The following is a 24677-nucleotide window of genomic DNA, read 5'->3' as shown; positions in this document are numbered from 1 at the left end:
TGCACTTGCTCATAAAGGTGGCATTGAGGGCTGGAAAGGGAACAGTTACAAACAATAAAAGTTTTGGAGCTACGAACAGAAAGGCTGATCTCAGCATGCAGCCAGTGTGCTGAATATGATGAACAGAACATCTACAGGCTGCCTTGTTGTTTATGCCTCCCCAGTCAGGACCACTCTGCTTCATGTTTCATTGGTAAAACCAGTAAACCAAACTCAGAGCATCTCCCGCTGCACTCTCACACTCAGCAACAACTAGCGAGACAGTTACGTGGTGGCACAGCATGCAACAGGCCCTTCTGGCCTTTCAGCCACGCTGTCCAGCAGCCCTCGCCTCCTCGTGGGACAACTTACCCACTAACTCATACGTCTTCGGACTGTGGGAAGAAACCCACATGCACTAACTTCATAACAGAGGAAGTTGGGATTGAACTCTGAATTCTGACTCCTCGAGCTAACCACTATGGTAGCACCCGATGGTCACATTCAAACTCCTGTGCAGATTAAAGCTCAATATGACCGGTATCCACCCTCCCACCCAATACCCTTCTGAAACAGCATTAAGAACAGTGGTTCTCACAAACAAGAGGACAGAACACTGTGCAAACGAGAAAGACAAGCAATGCTTGGGACTCACTGAGAAGCCAAACGGTGCAGGTACTGGAAGTTTAAATGCAGCCCAGACAGCACTGGCAACACTCACATCAGGAAGCACGCCATGAAGGGTCTAGGAACTGAAACGTTACCATTTCACCTTCTTCAGACACTGGCTGACCAGCTGAATGTTTCACCGACCCAACCTACCAGTCGTCAGGCCGCCCCGTAGGATCTGCCCCTCCCAACATAACACACAGAGCCACATCCTCAAACAGAGCTGCTCTCCACTTACATAAACAACCACTGATGAACACCCATTTCTTTAACATGGTAATATCACCCCCACCTCCCTTTCCATTCCCCATTCTGGTTCCCCTCACCCCATCCCTTCTCCTCACCTTCCTCCGGATCCCCTCCCATGGCCCACTATCCTATCAAATTCCTTCTTCTTCAGGACTTTACTCTTTCCACCTATCACCTCCCAGCTTTTTTTTTCATTCCCCCTCTCCCACCCACCATCCCCCCATCTGGCTTCACCCATCACCTACCAGCCCGGACACTCCCCCCAACCCACCCTCTTATTCTGGCTTCTGCCCCCTTCCTTTCCAGTACTGAAGAAGGGTCTCAGCCTGAAACATCAATTATTTTATTCCCCTCCAGAACTGCAGCCTGACCTGCTGGGTTCATCCAGCACTCTGTGTTGCTGAAGATTTCCAGCATCTGTGTTTACCATCAATTCAGTTTTGATGTTCTGGAACTGAAGAAGCTTCACTAGGAACCAGCCATTGACTGATGCAAGTTCTCCAATCCATCTTCCCCACTTCCCACCCTCCAAAGTCAAAATCCAATAATGTCAAACTTCAACCAGTTACTGGTTTAACCCAAGAACAACTAACGGTAGTTTAGTCATTAGTGACCCTAAATGTAACGTTCAGAGTTGAACAGATAAATAGCTTCTTACGTTTTCATTGTGGGTCACTCGTGCAACAGCAAATTCCATTAAGTTGCTTTCCGTGGTCTAGAATCAAACCCAATATTTAGTGCTTGAGGAGATCCAACAGCCCAGCATCTTGTCTGTTTGTGAGTAAAACAGCTTTAGTCCATCACCAAAATGCTAGTTTTTACCTTACCTTTTCACTGGAACTTGCTCCGGATCCCGTAGCCACCTCCACCATGATGCTCTCGTGATTCTGAAATAAAGAGGGAGGTTTTCCAGAGATGGAAACCAAGGCTCACACCTCCTCACCATCACCAGGTAACAGAAGACCGTACGACACAGGAGCAGAATGAGGCCATTTGGCTCACTGAGTCTGCTCTGCCATTCGTTCCATCATGGCTGATTTATTAAACCACTCAACCCCATTCTCCTGTCTTCTTGCTGCAACTTTTGACACCTTTACTAATCAAGAACCTGCCATAAGGCCATAAGACAACCTCAGCTTTAAATATTCCCAATGATTTGGCCTCTATAGCCATCCATGGGAATGAATTCCAGATTCACCACTCTCTGGGAAAAGAAATTCCTCATCGCCGTTCTAAACAGACACCCTTCTTTTTTGAGACTGTGCTCTCTGGTCCGAGACTTCCCCATTAAAGGAAACATCCCATCACTCACCAATCTTCAATCCTCAAGTCTATCACCCATTTACTAGAACTAGGGGACACAGCCTCAAGATTCAGGGGAGTAGATTTAGGACAGAGATGAGGAGGAATTGCTTTTCCCAAAGAGTGATGAATCTGGGGAATTCTCTGCCCAATGAAGCATTGGAGGCTACCTCAGTAAATGTACTTAAGACAAAGGTTGGATAGATTTTTGCGTAGTAAGGGAATTAAGCATTATGGGGAAAAGGCAGGTAGGTGGAGATGAGTCCATGGCCAGATCAGCCATGATCTTATTGAATGGCTGAGCAGGCTCAATGGATCAGATGGCCTACTCCCATTCCTATTTCTTATGCTCTTATTTGAAGAAAGTGGCTACTACACGGGGACATTATTTTAACGTGATTGGAAGAAAGTACAGGGGATTGTGAGAGGGAGATTTTTCTTTTACAGAGAGTGGTGGGTGTGTGGAACGCCCTGCCAGGGGTAGTGGTAGAGGCAGATACATTAGGGACATTTAAGAGACTCAGATGGGCATATGGATGATAGAGAAATGGAGGACTGTGTGGAAGGTGTAGATCATGGACTGTGCTGTAATGTTCTATGTTTAATAGGTATCTGCTTGGTGCTGATCCATCTGCCCACAGTAACTCTGCCTCCACAAAGCTGTAGGCAGCTGCGTACCAGAGAACAGTGAGCTACCGATAAAACCAGAATGCATAATGCCTGATCAATTTGCCATGCTCCCTCACATCAACGATCATATCCAGTTTAAGACTGGTCCCTCACTGAAGGAACTTTGCAGTCAATTGAATATCACTGTACAGGAACGAGTGGAAGATCTAGTTGGGACAGAATTCAATGGAACATGTCCACATTTCTTTGAAATGGTGGGACTTTCAACACCAAGTTGTCAAGATCTTGGTAAAACTTCCAAATCTGTGAAACACACTAAAACACCAACATGTCTCGAAAACCATTTAAAGTATGATACATGTACAGAACACAGAGTCAATGAAGTTAGTGATGTGCACTGACTGAGACGATTATTAAAATCTTAGACCCTTGACGCCAGTGTAAACAGCAAACAGTGACTGAACCAAGAGAGACAGGCTTGGATCTGAGTGAACTCACCGGTGTGAAGTACGGAGTTATGAAGACGAAGAAGACATCATAGATGAGGAGGAGGACCAGCAGAATGACGCAGGACTGCAAAACAAGGTGGAGAAGGGTTGGCACTGATTCCCCTCTCACACAGACTAATCCCAACCCAGTAATTTCTCCCCATGTTCCCATCAACAACACAGCTTCACTGCTCCAAAGAGCAATATGAGGTCACCCTTACCCTCGGCCACAATGAGCCAACCTATAGCCGGGGAAGTGATGACTTCCCTCCCGTAGACTGATTGAGGTAACTTTTAAAACAAAAATAAAAAAAATTCTTCCTTTCTTCTTTTCTAATATTTATATATCTGTGCATTTGTATTGCTTTGGTGACTAAGTTCCTTTGGGATCAATAAAGTTTCTATCTATCTATCACACCCATGCAGCACAGACTCTGCCCCATACCGATGTACACAACCCTGGGTCGGAATGAATGAGGAAAACCGAGTACCCAGGGAATCACACATAGTCATGGAAGAAGGTGCAAACTCCACACGGACAGTGCCCAAGGCTGGGGGGAGCTGGATCAGTAAGCAGCAAAAGATGTGTCCCAGGTTAGTAGGTACACTCCCAAAAAGGTATTATTAAACATCCCCACTAGAAACCTTTAGTTATCCCCTCAGTTGGGGTAAGCTGCTGGGACAGAGTCCACTGTCTTCCCCATCTCCTCTAGCCTACAGCTCGACGGGCTATGTGCAAAGTTCCAGGAGAATAACTGACAGACCCTTTCTCCCCCAACTACAAACCCCTTCCCCATTCACCCAGCTGCTGGGACACCCCTCACTCAGAGCTTTACCAGAGTCTACACTGCTCGTTTCAAATGCTTATTGGGCTAATGGTCCCCTCTTCCCCTTCAAACAACAGGCTTTCTGTCTCCACCTACAAAGCAGTGGTTTGAATAAAAGGTTACAGCACACTGTATTTGCATTTTACTTTTTTTTAGAAAAGGCTTTTGTAGCTAAAAAGTCAATTTTTTTTAAAAAAGAAAAATGACATAGGTCACATTACACTCAATCATGGGATTTTAGGTGGAAATGAATTTCAGATACAAGTCAAAAACATGTTTTACCATGACAAAAAAAGCATGATGATCTTCACTCAAAGATAAATACAGCACTAAACACAATTACATTACGTGTGAGAAAACTGAAGGAGAGCGTTGTCATCCCTGTGGTTGAGGGGCCATAGAATGCCTTTGGGAAGAAGAGGCACTGTGCTGGATGACTTCTTAAAACGTTTTTTCCAGTGCGTCTGCCTCATTAACAGAGGTTTTTGTCATAGCAATCTCTGATTTTATAAACTGACTTGATTTCTTGTCATTATGAATGCACACTGCTCTCATCCTTCAGCAAGTCCATCACACATCTTCACCATGTCATCCATGGGCACCTTTTCTACTGTGTTAACAATATCATCTTCACTGTTATCATCACAATCACCTCGATTCAGAACCATTTCAGCTACTTCACCATTAGTCATCAAATGAACAACTGCAGCCTCATTACTGATGTCCAGAACTTCTCTGACATTCACTTCCTCCAGGTTATTGGTGAACTCCAAATTTATCCCTTTTTCATATGTAAGGAATTCCCATTTCTTCTCACTTGACATACATAATTCTTCAAACTCATCATCTTGCTCATCATCGTCACTGAACGTAGTCATAGTGCAGAGGGCATGTCAGGCAAGTGTGTCTTCAATTCCAGTGTTCACAGCATCCTTCAGCCAAAACTCCTTTTGAAACCATTCCACACCCACATTTCTGTTCATTGCTGTAAGCATGCCATTCAAGAAACTGCCCTGACATTTCATCTTCATTGATCCAAGGATACTTGGTCACATGGCTGAATTAATGAAGTCACGTTTTAGGGAAAGGACATGACAAACGTTATTTTTGATGAGCTGAAAGCCCAGCTTCCCTACAATGTCTACAAGCCACTGCTACAAAATGTTTGTGAATCCAATCAGAAAAGCTGTCCCTGGTGATCCATGTTTATTTAGTTAGCTTAATAATGAACTGGTAAAGTACCCACTCCTTTAAAAACAGTGAGAACACATGCTTTCGCCTACCACAGCATTCATACTTACGAGTGCCTGCTGAGTTAGAACATCCCAGTACAATTACTCTGTCCTTGGCATCTTTAGTTCCTGTAGGTCTTCCTCATCAGCTATAGCCAGTGTCTTTCTGGGGCAATAATACTTGAACGACGTCTCATCGGCATTGTAGACTTGCTTTGCTGTTAGATTTTCATCAGTGACAATGTTGACAAACTCAATAAATTTCTCTGCTGCTTCAGGATCAGCAGATGCTTCATCACAAGTTTTTTTTTAAAAATTAATGTGCCTTTTCTTTAATTGCTGCAACCAGCCTGTTGAATGTTCACAATTATCTTCAATTTTCAATTTGTTGTGATAGACCTTTGCTTGCTTCATGATCAGTATACCGTGTGTTCATGCAGAAGCTGACAAATCCACTCTTTCAATACATGGTCGAGATCCTCATTTTTCACTATGTGGTGTTTTTCTCTTTTACACTAACTTCTGTTCATTACTTTCAGCAGAGAACTTCAACAGTCTGTCCTTCTGTTTCTTCAGGTCGGAGATGATGTTCACTCCAACTCCATGCTCCTTTGTCAGATGCCTTGCACTTACACCACTGTCAAGTTTTTCCAACAGCTTGACAATAATTAAATAAATGTAAATGCTTCCTCTTTCCTTTCACTATTACCCATTGGGGTGACTGCAGGCTTTTTGACACTTTCAACAATATCTTCACAACACAGAGCAGAGTATAAGCACAAAACACATGGTAATCACTGTGAGTAACCCACAAAGGTCTGGTTATGACAACAGCTGAAAACAAACTGTCACTTCTCAGAACGGTCTATGGTGCACAGAGATTTGTGTAACAGGGCCACGCTCAGGGTGTGTGAGGTCACTTCTCAGAACGGTGTGTAGTATGAAGACCTGTGCGTTGCCAGGGAACTTTCCCAGCACCTTGTGGAATTTCCCATTTGTGACTTCACGTCAGTGCTTGGACTTCGGTGGTTTTAGGATTTTGGAATTTCAGACAAGGGGTATTCAACCTGTATTTCTAGTGTTCAGAACAGGTAGTGACTTCCTGTAATCCTTCTTAGTTTTCAGAACTTCCAAAACAAATTAAAATCTACTTTAATTTTCACATGATGAACAGGTCAGTTATACGAACACTGGTCTAGAGCAGAAAGTTGTTTGATTGTTTCAGTACACACTAGATGCTCCTGAGACAGACAGGCACGCAGTTACCTTAAAGTGAGGCATCTTCAGGGTCTTCATGAAGTTAAGGCAAAAAGCAACTCCAAGACAGTCATGCAGAGCCCATACCCATCTGAAATACAAGTTGGGAACTTAGTACCAGCAGTTAAACAGCACAATTAAAACATTTAAGGATGTCATTCTCACAGTCCACTCTCCTAGTCTGCCAGAGTCTCATTTACACACACCACAGGATTAAATCCAAGAGCTTTGGCAAACACAAAGCTTTTCCATCCCCTGCAACTGTGAGCAGGCATTAAGGACTCTCACCATCCAGGACATTGCTACCGTCAGGGAGGAGGTACAGGAGCCAAAGACACACACTTAAAATAGTTAAAGCTGTTTTAGGAATAGCTTCTTTTTCTGAAGAGTCCATAAACACTTTTTTGCACTACTTAACTATTTTATATAGATTTCTGTTGTAACTTAGTAATTTTACATATTGGGTTGTACTGCTGGCTGCAAAACAAACTTCATGACATTCTGTATGCCAGCAATAATAAACCCGATCGTGAGGAGAGAAGAGTCGGTCAGATTTACCTTCCAAGAGTGCTGTGACCGACAGTGGTTTTACGTCTGCAAGATCTCCTGGGACCACTGGGACCATTTGCCTTCCTCCTACAAAGCAACCACCCCACATCCCAGACAACACAGTGTTCACCATAAGCACACCAGCTAATGACAGCCTGCAGTCTCGAGGCTCACCTGTCCTTGTTCCGAAACACAACCCACACTGCGGAAACCGCCACACAGAACATCCCGAGCAACAGCACGCGTACTTCGATTCTTCTGTTAATGCAGGAGAAGCTGAAACAAGGTGGAAATCATCACGTCCATAGACAGTGAGGAAGAGTCGATCACCCTGGAACGTGTACGCAAGTCCTAGCTACACCAGCTCAAAGCTAACATACACCTTTTTTAAAAAAGTCTATTTGTTTCTGATCCTGTGTGTATGATCAATCTTTTGGAGATTTTTTTGAAGAGGTTACTAAGAAGATAAATGAAAGTGGATATCGTCTATTCAGATTTTAGCAAGACCTCTGACAAGGTAGAGTGACCCACAGCTCAGCATTGGGACCTCTGTAAATAATTAGTTTGTGAAGGTACAGGGCACAACTAGTGAGTTTGCGATGATACTACAGTGAACTACAAAGGCATTTGGAGAGATGGGCAGAGGAAAGGCAAATGGGTTTCAATTTGGAGAAGTGTGAGGACAGTCAAACCAGGGTAGGATGTATAGAGTGAGTGGCAGGTTGCTATGAGTGTTGTGGAAGAGAGAAACCTGGAATACTGTTCACTGGAAGCGACCATGCAGGTAGACGGTGGTGAAGAAGGTGCTTACTGTGCTCTCAGGGCATTGATTTTAGGAGTTGAAACATTACATTGCTCTATACAGGCTACTGGTGAGGCCGCATTCGGCAGTGTTGTGTAGTTTCGGTCGAGCTGGGGAGGGGGAGGAAGAGATTTATGAACTGGCTGGACTAAAGAGACTGAGCTACAGGGAGAGATCGGCCACACAGGATCCTTATTCCTTGGAGCGTAGGAGAATGAGGGGAATTCCCAGAGGTGTATTTCATCATGAGGGGTATGGATAGGGTGGACAGTCATAGAATCCAAAGCTAAAGGGCACCGCTACAAAGGAAAGATTGAAAAGAGACCAGAGGGACAACTTCCTTAGAGGCTATTGTGTGTTTGAGGTGGGTACAACTGCATTGTTGAAGAGGCATTTGAACAGGTACATGGAGGGGAGGGGGCAACTAGGCCTAGCAGGGAGGGTGCCATGGTGGGCCGAATAGCTTGCTACTGTGCTGTATTACTGTGACAACAAACGCTTACCTGCATTTGCAGCATGGGACCCTCCGGAGGAGTTCGGCCAGGCAGTTATACAGACTGACGGCTGCAGCCACACTGAAGATTGCAATAACCACGTACACTGCAGAGGAAGAAGATGAAGTTAGTACCCCACCCTGGAAGCTGCTGGTGACGTGCGCATTTAAGGCAGTTTCTGCAGGCTCATCTGCTCAAGTCTGCAGTCACTGGTCGTGAGGACACCACGGTAGCATGGTGACCAGCGTGACGCTGTTACAGAGTTCAATCCCAGCATCCTCTGTACACCCACCCCGTGAACACGCGGGTTTTCCGGGTTCCTCCCCCAGCCCAAAGCCCCAGCAGTTGGGAGGTGAATTGGTCGTTGTGAATTGTCCTGTGATTAGGCTAGGGCTAAATCAGAGGTTGCTGGGAGGTGCAAGAGCCTGTTCCACACTGTATCTGCACCCTATCCAACAGTGAATTAGTCCCCTCCCTAAAGTACAACATCCCTGTGAATGACAGGCTTCGTGCAACTTGCAATTTGAGGTGGAAAGAAGTTGCAGGTGAACTGAACGTGCTGTGACACTGGAGATTGTCACTCTGAACTCTGCCGGACTGCCTCTTGGCTCTGATAAGAGCAATTCAACCCTATGCCGGCTTTCATCTGACAACGGGAAAGTTAAAAATGCAATGTTCTCACCTAGCCACCTGTAGAAGAAGTACAAAAGGACAATCATCACGAAACAGACGGCAACGAAAAACAGAACTGTAACGGGAGTTAAGATGGCGGATGACTCGTCACTCTTGCTCCTCCCCTGAGGCTTTGCTCCGGACGCCGACAGTGATGAACTTTCACTTTTCCCCAAAAGAAATAAAATGGTACTTAGGAGATCACTTTAAAATCTGCAGTTTCCCCTCTCATTATTTAGTAAAGCTAATATCATCTGAATAACATGGACAACAACTTCTGCTAACTCGCGCACGCATACACACAAACCAGTAGGGTAGTATAAACTGCTCAAGGAATTCAGGCCACAGGCTGGCAAGCCCATCACAAAGTCCAAATGAATTTGTGGGTAAGGAATCTACAACAGACCAGAGGAGCCTGCACAGTGGGGATAAGAGACTTCACTGTCCCAGCTCAGCAATTCAATTTTACAACGGCAGCTACAAGATCAAGGTTTAATTCCCACCACTGTCTGTAAGGAGTCCATATGCTCGCCTGTGACCACATGGGTTTCCTCCCACAGTCCAGAGATGTACAGGTCCGGGTCAGTGAGTTGTGAGCATGCCTCGTTGGTGTTGGAAACACGGTGATACTTGCAGGCTGCCCTTGCTGATTTGATTTGATGTAAATGACAATTCCACAGCATGTTTTGATATACATGTGGCAAATAAAGCAAATTTTTAAATCTCACTAATCTGTAAATTGTTCTAATGACCAAAAGGCACAAGAGAAGGGTTAGCAGTTCACTAGCAAACCCTTTTTGCACTAAACTCTAGTTCTATTATCTCTTGCTTCAGTTTCTGCTCGCTGCAGCGCCGTGGCTGCAGGTTTTCCACTGCTCCTGTACCTCACCGCACTCGTAAAGAACCCAACAGCTCCTTAGTCAGACTCTCAGAACAGTCTGAATATACACACGGTGGCCACTTTATTAGGTACAGGAGGCCTAAAGAAATGGCCACTGAGCGTATGTTCATGATCTTCTGCTGCTGTAGCCCAGCCACTTCAAGCTTCAATTCAGAGATGCTTTTCTGCACACCACTGTTATAATGTGTGATTATTTGAGTTAATGTTGCCTTCCTGTCAGCTTGAACCAGTCTGGCCGTTCTCCTCTGACCGCTTTCATTAACAAGGCATTTTTAACCACAGAACTGTCGCTCACTGGATATTTTGTTTTTCACACCATTCTCTGTAAACTCTAGAGATTGTAGTGTGTGAAAATCCCAGGAGGTCAGCAGTTTCTGAGATACTCAAACCACCCCGTCTGGCACCAACGATCATTCCATGGTCAAAATCACTTAGATCACATTCCTTCCCCATTCTGATGTTTGGTCTAAACAGTAGCTGAACCTCCTGACCATGTCTGCATGCTTTTATGCATCGAGTTGCTGCCACGTGATTGGCTGATGAGATACGAGGTGAACAGGTGTATCTAATAAAGTGGCCGTTGAGCGTAAATGAACAAAACAAGGGCCGAGCTTTAGAAACTAATGCCAGCCAACAGACTTTTACCTTTCATGCTCTTCTCTTCCACTCCAGTAACCTCCAAGTGCAACTGTTCCAACAGCAATGGTGAAGATGATCAGGATGCTGTAGTCCACTGAAGGAATGGGAGGGGAATAGAGTGTGGCTGAAATCTGATTCCCTAGCACCTAGAACCAAACATCACACAAGTCAGTGCGATCCCCCACACGTTACCACAAGACACAAAAGTAGTCAGGCCATTCAGCCCAATGAGTCTGACTACTATGCCATCATTGACTGATTTATTATCCCCTAAACCTTACTCTGTCTTTTCCCAGTGGTCTTCAATGCCCTGACTAATCAAGAATCTATTGTTCTCTGCTTTCAATATACCCAATGACTTGGCCTCCACAGTGTCTTGTGACAATGAATTCTGATGTTACTGACCCAACATCAAATCCACCCACCTTCTCTCCGTCAGGTACAATATCACAGGCATATGTCAAGAAATTTGTTATTCAATTTTGTCAGATTTAGCATTTTCTGAATAACCTGAACTCGGTGAGTCCAATGCTGAGCAACCAGCGATCTGAAAGGTTTATTTGTCTAGGTGCACATTACAGACTAGTGCTGGGGGAAGAGGTTATCGGGGTGAAGGGTGTAACTCAGAGGGGGGTCTCAGGATCAGCCCTTCATCCCTATTTACCATCAGTATTAACGAGCTGGGGAGGGCAGAGGGCAAGGCACCCCACCCAGCCTGCTGACGATGAGAATAGGTGGGAGGGCACGTTTCTGTGCAAAAAAAAACCAAAATACCTTTTTCATGGACAGTACATCATCGTAGCTGATTAAAGCCACTGGGATTTTCAGCTCCTCGTAGTCGGACTGATTGCCTGAAGGAGGAATCTGAAAACCAAGCATCGATGAGCACAGCCCTTAGCAAAAATTCAAAGTTAATTTCCTATCAAAGTACATGCGTAAGCATAAACAGGCATTTACAGGAAAATAAATTATAGCAATTTATGAAAAACTACACAAAGACTGACGGACATTAACCAATGAATGGGCAACTTCTGAAGAAACAAGATATTATTCAAATTCAACTTGTTGTTGTTGACACTTCCAAAGATGACATCCATCATTAAGGACTCCCAGCACCCAGAATATACCCTGTTCTCACTGTTACCATCAGGAAGGAGGTACAGGAACCTGAAGACACACAATATTCTAGGAACAGCCCCTTCCTCTCCACCATCAGATTTCTGAGTGTCCATGAACACTACCTCACTATTCTGTTTATTAATCTTATAAATTATAGTAAGTAATTTATCTTTGGACTTTATTGCTGCTGCAAGACAATATCATATACACCTGGCTGATGGAGAAGGCTTTCCATGTGGTTGTCCAGAGACTGAATGGATACTGGAGAGCAGCTGTTGTGGGCAGAGAACAGGACAGATTACAGCGTGGCCGTGGAGGGAGGGAGCAATCTCTGCAGCAGACCAGTGCTGGGACTCCACCTGATTGATCACACTGGTGATGCCCACGTTACATCAATGTCAGGGTGGGTGGGGGGGACGTCACGTGATGACGTAGGATCGAGATGCGGGAACCCAGCTCTCCCGTAAAAAAATCAGTAAATTAATGTTTAAGTGAAGAAAAGTTAGTCAATACTTTATAAAAGTTACTTATAAACTACTCCGGACTGTTTCAAGTTATGCCTCACAAACAGAAGATGAAGAAAACTTTTACCGTGAAGACAACGCAAGTTGGAACAGAATCAAGGCCCACTTCTGCCAAAGAACCGCGGGCTCAGGTACATTTCACCTCCGGCGATACAGAACAGGAAACTGCGGCAATATCGACCATTTTTAAAGAAAAAGACCAACGAGAACTGCGCAAACGTGAAGGAAGGAGCATGCGCAAACGAGAGCAACCTGAACTACAAATCCTAGTTACGATTGAAACCAAAAGTGAAAGTGAATCTGAGATAGATTCAGATTCTCTGGAAAAATCAGACCAAGATGGAGGTAAAAGTTTTTCTGGAAAAATAGAAAAGACTTTGATGCAAATAATGCGTAAATTAGAAAAATTAAACGCATTAAAAGTAATCAAAAAATGATAAATATGATTATGTTTGATAAAATGACAAAAAGACAGGAAAAAATGGAAAAGAGAATTATAGATTTGGAAGCTACAACGGAAGACATGGTTGAAAGAATGAATAAAATGGAAGATGATATTACTGCCTGGACATTAGAAAGAAAACAATTGTTGGAAAAAATGGATAAGCTTGAAAATTTTAGTAGACGAAACAATATTAAAATTGTTGGACTTAAAGAAGATATAGAAGGAGAAGATCCAATAAATTTTTTTCAAAAATGGATCCCTGAAAACTTGGAAATGGAAGGAGAAACTCTAATTGAAATTGAAAGGGCTCGTAGAGCCTTAAGGTCAAGACCTCAAGTCGATCAAAATCCACGATCAATTTTGATAAAGTGCTTAAGATACCAAGATAAAGAAAAGGTCCTGAAGGCGGCTGCCCAATGTGCCAAAAAGAGAAACGGGCCATTGATGATAGAAGGGAAAGCAGTTCTTTTCTATCCTGATATAAGTTATAACCTTTTGAAGAGAAAGAAGGAATTTAACCCAGCGAAAAAAGCTTTATGGGAAAAGGGTAATAAATTTATAATGCAACACTGATAATTTTTTTGGAGGATGGAAGAAGAAGATTTTTTACCAATTATCGAGAAGCGCAGGAGTTCGCACAAAAACTCCCAATTATTTGCTAACTACACATGGAGATTTCCAAGCGTAATGGATTGAAGATGAAGACAGAGACAGTGAATGGAAGTGATGGACATTTAAGGATGATACAGCGGAGAAAGGCAAAATTTGAGAAATACTAATTGAGAATAGCTTTTTTTCCTTCTCATATATATACTTTTTTATGTTGCGGGGGGGCTGGGGAGCTTTGGATCGATTACTGCGGGACTCACGTGTGTAATCATGGCGATTGCCATGACTCGTACAACGGGGGGGGTAATTTTTTTTTTAAACTTTTTTTTATTGAGTTTTCAAATGAGAGGGGGGTAATGTGTTCTTTTTTTCACAACATTAGTAGGGGGTATTTTGTTTTTTTCTTTATAATCTATTTTTCTTTTATCTTTCTGCCTGGATGATCGGTGGGGACACACATAGCAACATGGAGAATTTTAAAAAGATTCCCCAAGATACCATGAAAGTTGAAAGATTAGGTATTATTATAGATTGGAGTAACACAATTAAAAATAATGACTAATTTACTGAATTTTTAAAGTTTTAATGTTAATGGGCTTAATGGATCGGTGAAAAGAAAAAGAATTTTAAGAAAATGAAAATAGATATAGCTTTTTTACAAGAAACACACTTAACAGAGATAGAACATCAGAAATTAAAGAGAGATTGGGTCGGAAATGTTATTGCAGCTTCATTAAACTCAAAGGCGAGGGTAGTTGCAATTTTGGTTAATAAAACTTTACCAATTAAAATACAAAATGTATTAATTGATTCTGCGGGGAGACATGTAATTATACATTGTCAAATTTTTTCAGAACTATGGACTCTTATGAATATTTATGCATCAAATGAAAATGATGTAAAATTTATACAAGAGGTCTTTTTGAATTTGGCTAACGCACATGACAAAATATTAATAGGTGGAGATTTTAACTTTTGTCTAGATCCAGTTTTAGATAGATCAACAAAGGTTGTCACAAAATCAAAAGTAGCAAAATTAACTATCATTGATGAAAGATTTAAATTTGATTGATATATGGAGAAGAATTAACCCAAAAGAAAGAGATTATTCATTTTATTCAAATGGACATAAAACATACTCAAGGATAGATTTTTTCCTATTATCAACGAATATTCAAGACAGAATGAAAAATATGGAATATAAAGCAAGAATATTGTCAAATCATTCTCCTTTGATAATGACAATGATAATGATAGCTAAAGAGGAATCAATTTATAGATGGAGATTTAATTCAATATTACTAAAACATCAAGATTTTTGTGATTTTATGAAAAAGCAGATTCAGTTCTTTTTAGATACAAATTCACATGATGATAAATTTATATTGTGGGAAGCAATGAAGGCATATTTGAGAGGTCAGATAATGTTATACTTCTAAAATTAAGAAGGAATATATGATAGAAATAGATCAATTGGAAAAAGAGACTACAAAATTAGAAAAAGAATCTCAAAGATATATGACAGAAGAAAAACGAAGACAACTTATTAACAAGTTACAATATAATACACCAGACATATCGAACAGAAAAAGCAATTATGAGAACGAAACAGAGATATTATGAACTAGGTGAAAGATCACATAAGGTCCTTGCATGGCAGTTAAAAACAGACCAGACTTCTAAAATGATAAATGCAATTTGAACAAGAGTAAATAAAATTACTTATAAACCTTTAGAAATTAATTAAACTTTCAAGAATTTTTATTCTGAATTGTATAAATCAGAATCACAAAATGATAATGTCAAGATAGAAAGGTTTTTATCACAAATAACTCTTCCAAAATTGAATACGGAAGAACAGAAGGGATTAGATATGCCTTTTACATTAAAAGAGGTCGAAGAAGCTCTAGGATCATTTCAAAGTAATAAATCTCCAGGAGAAGATGGTTTTCTGCCTGAATTTTATAAAAAGTTTAAAGATTTATTAATTCCTCCTTTTATGGAGTTAATACATCAAGCGGAAAGAACTCATAAACTTCCAGAATCTTTTTCGACAGCTATTTTAATAGTATTGCCCAAAAAATAGAGATCTTTTAAAGCCAACATCATATAGACCTATTTCTTTGTTAAACACTGATTATAAAATAATAGCAAAAATCTTATCTAACAGATTATCTAAATGCTTACCAAAATTAGTACATATGGATTAAACAGGATTTATTAAAAATAGACAATCGGCAGATAATGTAACTCGGTTATTTAGTATAATTCATTTAGCGCAAAAGAGGGAGGAAATGAGTGTGGCAGTTGCTTTAGATGCAGAAAAAGCATTTGATAGATTGGAATGGGATTTCTTATTTAAGGTATTGGAAAAATATGGATTAGGAGTATCTTTTATAAAATGGATTAAAACCTTAAATACTAATCCCAAAGCTAAAGTAGTGACAAATGGTCAAATTTCAACACCATTTCAGTTAACAAGGTCAACTAGGCAAGGTTGTCCATTATTACCTGCTTTATTTGTGTTGGCGATAGAACCATTAGCTGAATTAGTTAGAATGGACCCAGATATTAAGGGTTTCAGAGTTAACCAGGAGGAATACAAGATTAACTTATTTGCTGATGATGTTCTGCTTTATTTAACAAACCCATTGCACTCGTTGCATAAATTATCCTCTAGATTAGAAGAATATGGGAAAATATCAGGTTACAAAATAAATTGGGATAAAAGTGAAATTTTACCTCTTACTAAAGGAGATTATAGTCAATGTTGATTAATAACGCAATTCAGATGGCCGACAAATGGTATAAAGTATTTAGGTATAAGAGTTGATAATGATATAAAGAACTTATATAAATTAAATTACTTACCATTATTGAAAAAAATTCAAGAAGATCTTGATAAATGGATGATATTACCAATAACATTAGTAGGTAGAGTAAATACCGTAAAAAAGAATATATTCCCTAGACTACAATACTTATTCCAATCACTACCAATACAACTACCCCAGAAGTTTTTTCCAAGAGTTAAATAAATATGTGAGGAAGTTTCTTTGGAAAGGTAAGATGTCAAGAATATCGTTGGAAAAATTGACATGGAAATTTGATCTAGGAGGGTTACAGCTTCCAAATTTTAAGAATTATTATAAAGCAAATCAACTTAGACGGCATGGATTAGAATAGAACTACCCGGTAGATAAAATAGGAGAAAATACACCAGAAGATTTTATATATAAACTGGAATCTAAATGGATACGGGAAAATAAAGAATCTCCTATATTAAAACATTTGATTGACTTATGGAATAAGATAAATGTTGATGATGAGACAAAGAAATCTTTATTAGCAAAGAGATCTTTAATTCAAAATAGACTTATTCCTTTTACAATGGATAATCAACTTTTATATAATTGGTTTCAAAAAGGGATTAGATATATAAGAGATTGTTTTGAAGGAGGTATATTAATGTCATTTGATCAATTAAAGAATAAATATAAAGTATCAAACAACACTCTTTTTTGTTACTTCCAATTAAGGGCTTATTTAAGAGAAAAATTAAGTCAAACAATGTTATTGCCGAAATCTAATGAAATAGAAACTTTAATTCAAAAAGGAAAAACTAAAAAATTTATTTCTTGTATGTATAGCTTGATTCAAAAACAGGCAATTAAACAAGGAATCCATAAGTCAAGACAAAAACGGGGAAGTGACTTTGTGGCGACCCAATTACTAGCACACTCGAACCGGCTGACAATTAGCCAGAGCCAGAGACAAAGATACATAGCCTCAGGGAGTTTCAGTTACGTGCCTCTCCAAGTATCGAGTTGGGGGAGACAGGCTTTTAAGCAAGACTGTGTTTGTGAAATAAAATTATTCCGTGGTTGCAGTTTACCGACTCCGTGTCGTAATTTCAGCGCTGCGCGTAGCACGCCGCTACAACTTGAATATTAAAATTGAAGAAACAAATTGGTCAAGACTATGTCTTGATAGTATGACAAATACAACAAATGTCCGGTTAAGATTAGTGCAATATAATTTTTTACACCAATTATATATTACACCACAAAAAATAAATAAATTAAATCCAAATTTATCTGATCAGTGTTTCCGATGTAACCAAGAAATCGGTAGTTTTTTACATTCTACTTGGTCTTGTTCTAAAATTCAACCTTTTTGGACAAATTTAAGAGTTTTATTGGAACAAATTATTGGAACACAACTTCCACATAATCCAATATTATTTTTATTAGGCGATATTGAAGGGATAAAATCGAAACTCAAATTGAATAAATATCAGAAAGAATTCATAAAAATTGCACTGGCAGTAGCCAAAAAGGCTATTGCAGTTACTTCGAAATCGGATTCATACTTAAGTATAGATCGTTGGAAGAATGAAATTTCCAGCTGTATTTCACTTGAAAAAATTACTTATAATTTAAGAGATAAATATGAAACATTTTTGAAAATTTGTCACCCTTATTTACAAAAGACAGGATTAAATATATAGGTGCTCCAATAATTGGTTATTTGGGGAAAGAAATAAATATATATACTAAAGTTATTACGAACTCCGTGGAGCATGTGGGGATCTTCCGATATCCAGGCCTCTCTCTTTTTTTTTCTTTTTCTTTTTTTCTATAGGGATGTTATGGGGGAGGGGGAAGGGTATATATTTTTTCTTTCTGTAATCATTTGAAAAGTCAATAAAAAAAAGTTTTTTAAAAAATGACAGGGTGGGGTCTGCATCTGAGAAAACAGCCCATGGCCCAGTCTTCTGCAATGCGAAGACACATCTGCACGTGCATCAAGAAATGCAAGTTTAAAAAAAAACAACCGAGAGACCCCCGAAGCAAAATACAGGACCCGTTTTGTCGCACATTTCCACTGTCCACCACAAAAGGCAGGATCTCCTGGCAGCCAACCATTTCAATTTCATTTCCCATTCCAACAAGCCAGTCCACAGTCTCTACAGCCATGAGGAGGTTGCAGGAGCAACATCTCATATTCTATCTGGGTAGCCTCCAACCTGATGGTATGAACATCGATTTCTCTAAAATCTGGTAATTTTTCCACCCATCTTTCTCTCTTTCCATTCTCCATTCTGGCTCCCTTCTCATCTCATTTGCCCATCACCTCCCTCTGTGCCCCACCTCCTTTGCTTTCTATGGTCCACTCCACTCCCCTCCCCTCATCAAATATCTTCTCCCTATCCCTTCCCAGCTTCTCACCTCATCCCCCCGTCCCCCACCCATCACTTGCTAGTTTGCAACTCCTTCCTTTCACCCCACCTTCTCATTCTGGCTTCTCCCCCTTTCTTTCCGGTTCTGCTGAAGGGTCTCAGCCCGAAATGTCAACTGTTTACTCTTTTCTATAGATGCTGAGTTCCTCCAGCTGTTTGTGTGGCTCTGCATTTCCAGCATCTGCAGAATCTTCTGTGTGCAAGACTATCTGACTTTCAGGGACTTTGTGGTTAATGTTATTTGCTCACTTTTTATTGTTTGTACAGTTTGGTTTTTTTTTAAAGCACATTGAGTGTTTGTGTGGGGAGTTTTACATAAATGGGTTTTATTGTGTTTCTTTGCTTTGTGGCTGCCTGAGAGATGATGAATCTCACAGACATATACAGTATTCACACTTTGATAATAAATGTACTCTGATCATTCTCAAAGCTGAGTGACACCGAGGGGATTCAGATGAGGAATGAAGGATGCAGAGTGGAACTGGAACTGTGGTCTGGATGTACCCCTGCACTCTGCTTTAACATCATGGAAACTGTCCTCCAGCTGCTCGGAGGACATTCAGTCCTGTTCACTAAACGGCAAGAAAATTGAAGGGAAAGACCACAGTATTTTTTTAAAAACCAAAATGACAGACATCCTAATGAGCTGCCTCACTGCTTATTATGGAAATTGTACTGCAGCAGACAGAAAGGCTCGACAACCGGTAGTCCAAACTGACCAATGCATCACTAGCACCAGCCTACCCATAATCAAGAACACGTACCCAGGAAGTGTCATAAAAGGCCGGTAGCGTCACGAAGGATCCTACACACCCTGCTCATGGACTGTTCATCAGGGCAGACGTTACTTTCCCCAAGCAGCAAAGCTGATCAACACCCCCACCCACCACTACTTTATCATTCCCCGTCAGACACTCCTGTGCCTAGCACCACTTTATGGACATACCGTCAGTCTATGTATACAAGCTATCTCAAATTTATATATTTTTTTGTTATTGTGTTCTTTATCTTTTGGTTTTTTTGTGCTGCATCAGATGCAAAGTAACAATTATCTCATTCCCCTTTACATTTGTACACAGTAAACAATTTTGAATGTTGATAAACAGCTCATTCTGAAGTTACCAATCCCAGACTTACCAAAGTATCAGTAGAGGCAATCACAAGTGCTTTTGCGTGATTTTTCACGGCAATCCTCGCCTTCCTCACAAACGTACAGTCCCCCCGCATCACAACCACCAGCTTGTCCTTTATACCCTCAGGAGGGACATCTGTTGAGTTACAGAGCGTGGTGCTGGTCAGGTTTTGTAACGGGTACGTGGTCTACAGAAACAAATCAATAATGGAAGGATCTCATTCACTGAAAACAGAGGCACGTGTTCATTCACAGGCTGAGTCTGTGGTAAAGGCGGCAAATGCAATGTTGGCATTTATTTCAAGGTACACATAATATAAAAGGGCTGCAAGACAAGGTACCCCATGCAAGCCTTATTGAGAAAGTAGGGAGGCATGGGATCCAATGGGACATTGCTTTGTGGATCCAGAACTGGCTTGCTCACAGAAGGCAAAGAGTGGTTGTAGATGGGTCATATTCTGCATGGAGGTCAGTCACCAGTGGAGTGCTTCAGGGATTTGTTCTGGGACCATTTACTCTTCGTGATTTTTATAAATGACTTGGATGAGGAAGTGGAGGGATGGGTTAGCAGGTTTGCTGATGACACAAAGGTTGGAGGTGTTGTGGATAGTGTGAAGGGCTGTCAGAGGTTACAGCAGGACATTGATAGGATGCAAAACTGGGCTGTGAAGTGGCAGATGGAGTTCAACCCAGATAAATGTGAAGTGATTCATTTCGGTAGGTCAAATATGATAGCAGAATATAGTATTAATGGTAAGACTCTTGGCAGTGTGGAGGATCAGAGGGATCTTGGGGTCTGAGTCCATAGGACACTCAAAGCAGCTGCGCAGGTTGACTCTGTGGTTAAGAAGGCATATGGTGTATTGGTCTTCATCAATCGTGGAATTGAATTAAGGAGTCAAGAGGTAATGTTGCAGCTATATAGGACCTTGGTCAGACCCCACTTGGAGTACTGTGCTCAGTTCTGGTCACCTCACTACAGGAAGGATGTGGAAACCATAGAAAGGGTGCAGAGGAGATTTACAAGGATATTGTCTGGATTGGGGAGTATGCCTTATGAGAATAGGCTGAGTGAACTCGGCCTTTTCTCCTTGGTGCGACGGAGGATGACAGGTGACCTGAAAGAGGTGTACAAGATGATGAAAGGCATTGATCTTACGGATAGTCAAAGGCTTTTTCCCAGTGCTGAAATGGTTGCCACAAAAGGCCACAAGTTTATGGTGCTGGGGAGTAGGTACAGAGGAGATGTCAGGGGTAAGTTTTTTTTACTCAGAGAGTGGTGAGTACGTGGAATGGGCTGCTGGCAACGGTGGTGGAGGCGGAAACGATAGAGACTTTTAAGAGACTTTTGGATAGGTACATGGAGCTTAGTAAAATAGAGGGTTATGGGTAAGCTTAGTAATTTCTAAGGTAGGGACATGTTCGGCACAACTTTGTGGGCCAAAGGGCCTGTATTGTGCTGTAGGTTTCCTATGTTTCTATAAAAACAAGTAGATAATGTTGAGGGTTTATAAGACACTAGTTAGGCTGCACTTGGAGTATTGTCAACAGTTTTGGGCCCCATATCTCAGAAAGGATGTGTTGTCATTGGAGAGAGTCCAGAGGAGGTTCACAAGGATGATTCCAGTAATGAAGGGGTTAACATATGAGGCATTTGGCAGCTTTGGGCCTGTACTCACAGGAATTTAGAAGAATCTCATTGAAACCTACCAAATATTGAAAGGAATAGATAAGGTGGATGTAGAGAGAATGTTTCCTATGGTGGGGGTGTCCAGAACTGTAGGGCACAGCCTCAAAATTGAGGAGCGACCCTTTAGAACAGAGGTAAAGGAGGAAATTCTTTTAGCCAGAGTAGTGAATCTGTGGAATACTCTGTCACGGACTGTGGTGGAGGCTAGGTCTGTGGGTATATTTAACGCGATAGTTGATAGTTCCCCATCGATCAGGGCATCAAAGGATATGGCAGGAAGGCAGGTTTATGGGGTTGAGTGGAACCGGGATCAGCCATGAGGGAATGGTGGAGCAGGCTTGATGGGCTGAATGGCCTAATTCTGCTCCTGTGTCTTATGGTAATACGCACGCACGCAGCAAAGTACAGATGGTAGAGTACAGAGCATCACTGAGCAAGGTTTTACACGTTGCTGGCCTGGCGTCTGTCCGATGTAGGTGACAAGGCAGCCATTCTGCCCACCCCGCGCCTCCGTGCAGTGGGGACTGCCACTGCATTTGGCAATCAACGAGTTTATTTCTCAGGGGCAGCAAGTTACGTAGCAGTTCATGTAACGCTTTACAGCGTCAGCCACCCAGATTCCATTCTCTGTGCTTTCTGTAAGGAGTTAGCACATTCTCTGTCACTGAACAGGTGACAAAACCACAGGGCACAGATAGACGGGAGAGATTTAAAAGGAATCTGAGAGGTAACGTGAGGGAGGGAGGTGAGAGCTGGAATGAGCTGTCAGAGGAAGCTTTGCAAACATATGAATTGTAAATTTCAGACCACAGAGCAGAGGGCCTGAATGGGGACAACAGGACGGAATGGAGCAGACAGGCCAATGGGTTTAACAGAGTTCCGGTAAGAGAAACAGAGGCAAGTGACAGGGAACAGACACCCCTGGCCGACACCCAGGATAGTCACTCACCGCGTTGTCCAGGGATCTGGGCAAAGGCATCCAGGCAGGGTTGAAGAGGACGCAGAACTCTTGCGCCGACAGCATGCTGTCCATGGCGGTCACCCGGAGAATCCCCTCCTGGGCCGCCGCCTGTACCGGAGGAAAGGGAAAGTTAACAGGAGGGCGTCCAGGACCTGGTGACAGGGGGTTAGTTAGTAACTCGGGGGAGGGGAGGGGGGAGAGGGGAAAGGTGGCAGTTCAGGGACCTGGAGAGAGGAAAAATTCAGGAATCCGGGGGGGAGGGGTTCAGGGACCCGGGGAAGGGGTGCGGGAGGAGGGGCTCAGGGAGGGGTTCAGGGACCCGAGAGCAGAAGAGACAGAAACGGGCTCTGGAAACCCCCGGTGGCCTGCGGTTTCGACTTCCGGCAGCGCCCGGGCCTCGGCCATACCACCGCCTGGATGGAGAGAACGAGGGCGAACGGCGAAAGCCGGACGCCAGTACCTGGGTCACCGCAAACAAGAAGAGGAACAGGACGAACACCGCCATCACTACTTCAGCACGTCACTGCGCAAGCGCATTACCCAGTAGTTAACAGGGAAACTTCCTGTTTCTGCTACTTTCTGTCGTCATCGTTACCTGACACAGCGCCGCCCGGCGAAAGGGAGGTGCAGCTGCAGCCGCCCTGTGCTGCCACCTCGCGTCAGATAATAGCACTGCATTTCCATCATTTGGCCCATTGTCCTGTGTGCCTGGACCCTGTCTGCGTCTCTGCTTTTTCCTCTCTAAGTGAGAACGGCCCCTGTCAGATCCCCTCCAAATTCCACACCCCATCACCTTAATTTGTCCACTGGCTTGGTCTTCCTGTGAGAAAAATGTTTCATCCTGCCTACCCTATCTGTAGCTCCCATTGTTTTACCTCAGTCACGTCCCCTTTTACCCCCTTCCTCCACTCTGGGGGGAACAGACTCAGCCTCTCTACATCACTGATACTCCACCGAGCCTCTCCAGCTCCTTCAGAGAGTGGTGACCAGAACTGCAAGCAGGGCTCCTGCTGGGGTCTGACCAGTTTCCACAGATGCTGCCCAACCTGCTGAGTTCCTTCAGCTTGTTGTAGTTGTTGCTTTGACCCCAGCATCTGCAGTGTACTTTGTGTTTGAGGTCTGACCAGTTGCAGTTTATTCCCCCTGTACTCAGTGGCCTGATGACTGAGTACAGGCCATTTAGAACGGAGTTGAGGAAAAAAAATTTCACCCAGAGAGTTGTGGATCTGTGGAATGCTCTGCCTCAGAAGGCAATGGAGGCCAATTCTCTGGATGCTTTCAAAAAAGAGTTAGAGCTCTTAAAGATAGTGGAGTCAAGGGATATGGGGAGAAGGCAGGAACGGGTTACTGATTGTGGATGATCAGCCATGATCACAGTGAATGGGGGTGCTGGCTCGAAGGGCCAAATGGCCTACTCCTGCACCTATTGTCTATTGACTGAACACTGGTATCCTTTACCTCATCTACCTGAAGGAGCTTGCCATTCATGATGTACGTCTGAGCCCTGCTAGTATTCCCAAAATGTGTACTCTACACTTTTCACGTGAATGTTGTGTACCTGACGCTCTGGGCCTGTGAAGCTGCTGCAACTAAGTTTTTCATTGACCCCATGCAGCTGTGGACTTGTGCAGATGACAATGAACTTGCCTTTGATGTGGTTACACGCCATTGTAAGTGCCGTTTAAATTCAGGAGATCCCTCTCCATTAGTGGGAGCGCCTTCACCTGAGCGACGGCCGGAGCCAGTTCACCAGCAGCTTCTTGTGGGTAGAGACAGGTGCTTAGATCACCGGAAAAATCAATTACGGTAATTACTGGCACCAGCCTACCCGCTATTAAGGACACACATACAGAAAGGTGCTGGAAAAGGGCCAGTAACATCACAAAGGATCCCACCCACCCTGCTCATGGATTGTTTGTCCCACTCCCATTGGGGAGGAGGCTACCAGGACTATGATTCACAAAAACAGTTCCTTTCCTCAAGCAGTGAGGCTGATCAACACCTCCACCCACTAACCCACCCTCCACCACGACTTTATATTTTCCTGTCAGTCACTTTATGTACAGACACTCCTGTGCCTAGTGTCACTTTATGGACATACAATCAATCCATGTATATCATCTATCTTATGTAATTTTACACATTCAGTTGTTTTTATTTTAATTATTGTGTCTTTTGTGCTGTATCAGATCACATCTGTACAGGAAATTGCATTAAAAATCTTGAATTTTTAAAAATAAATCATTGGCATATATATCATGTGAA

The 24677-nt window shown here is 42.4% G+C and overlaps 1 protein-coding gene and 1 long non-coding RNA gene across 4 annotated transcripts in view; one reads left to right on the top strand and one right to left on the bottom strand.

Annotated features, from left to right (window-relative positions):
- The window catches only part of LOC140718706 (uncharacterized), a 38237-nt gene extending 34583 nt beyond the window's left edge, over positions 1-3654 (top strand). Inside the window, exon 3 of the long non-coding RNA XR_012096764.1 lies at positions 2808-3654. This is a non-coding gene — a long non-coding RNA (uncharacterized lncRNA). The remainder of the gene's footprint in view (positions 1-2807) is intronic.
- LOC140718702 (signal peptide peptidase-like 2A) overlaps positions 1-23013 on the bottom strand; it is a 33001-nt gene extending 9988 nt beyond the window's left edge. For 2 of the 3 annotated variants that reach the window (XM_073032765.1, XM_073032764.1), the window contains exons 1-12: positions 22873-23013; positions 22401-22520; positions 19767-19949; positions 11465-11554; positions 10697-10836; positions 9161-9315; positions 8488-8584; positions 7357-7458; positions 6643-6724; positions 3328-3402; positions 1725-1784; positions 1556-1612 (exon numbers count right to left, since the gene is read on the bottom strand). In XM_073032765.1, coding sequence (XP_072888866.1) covers positions 1556-1612; positions 1725-1784; positions 3328-3402; positions 6643-6724; positions 7357-7458; positions 8488-8584; positions 9161-9315; positions 10697-10836; positions 11465-11554; positions 19767-19949; positions 22401-22520; positions 22873-22917 — 1206 coding nt within the window. In that variant the 5' untranslated portion in view covers positions 22918-23013. The remainder of the gene's footprint in view (positions 1-1555; positions 1613-1724; positions 1785-3327; positions 3403-6642; positions 6725-7356; positions 7459-8487; positions 8585-9160; positions 9316-10696; positions 10837-11464; positions 11555-19766; positions 19950-22400; positions 22521-22872) is intronic. The other variant, XM_073032767.1, reaches the window with a different exon arrangement.
- Between the last annotated feature and the right edge of the window lie 1664 nt (positions 23014-24677).

Source organism: Hemitrygon akajei, chromosome 30 (genome assembly GCF_048418815.1).
Source record: "Hemitrygon akajei chromosome 30, sHemAka1.3, whole genome shotgun sequence".
NCBI classification, from domain to species: domain Eukaryota; kingdom Metazoa; phylum Chordata; class Chondrichthyes; order Myliobatiformes; family Dasyatidae; genus Hemitrygon; species Hemitrygon akajei.
Note: the sequence above shows the minus strand (reverse complement) of the source record. Positions and strands in the feature narration are given on the sequence as shown.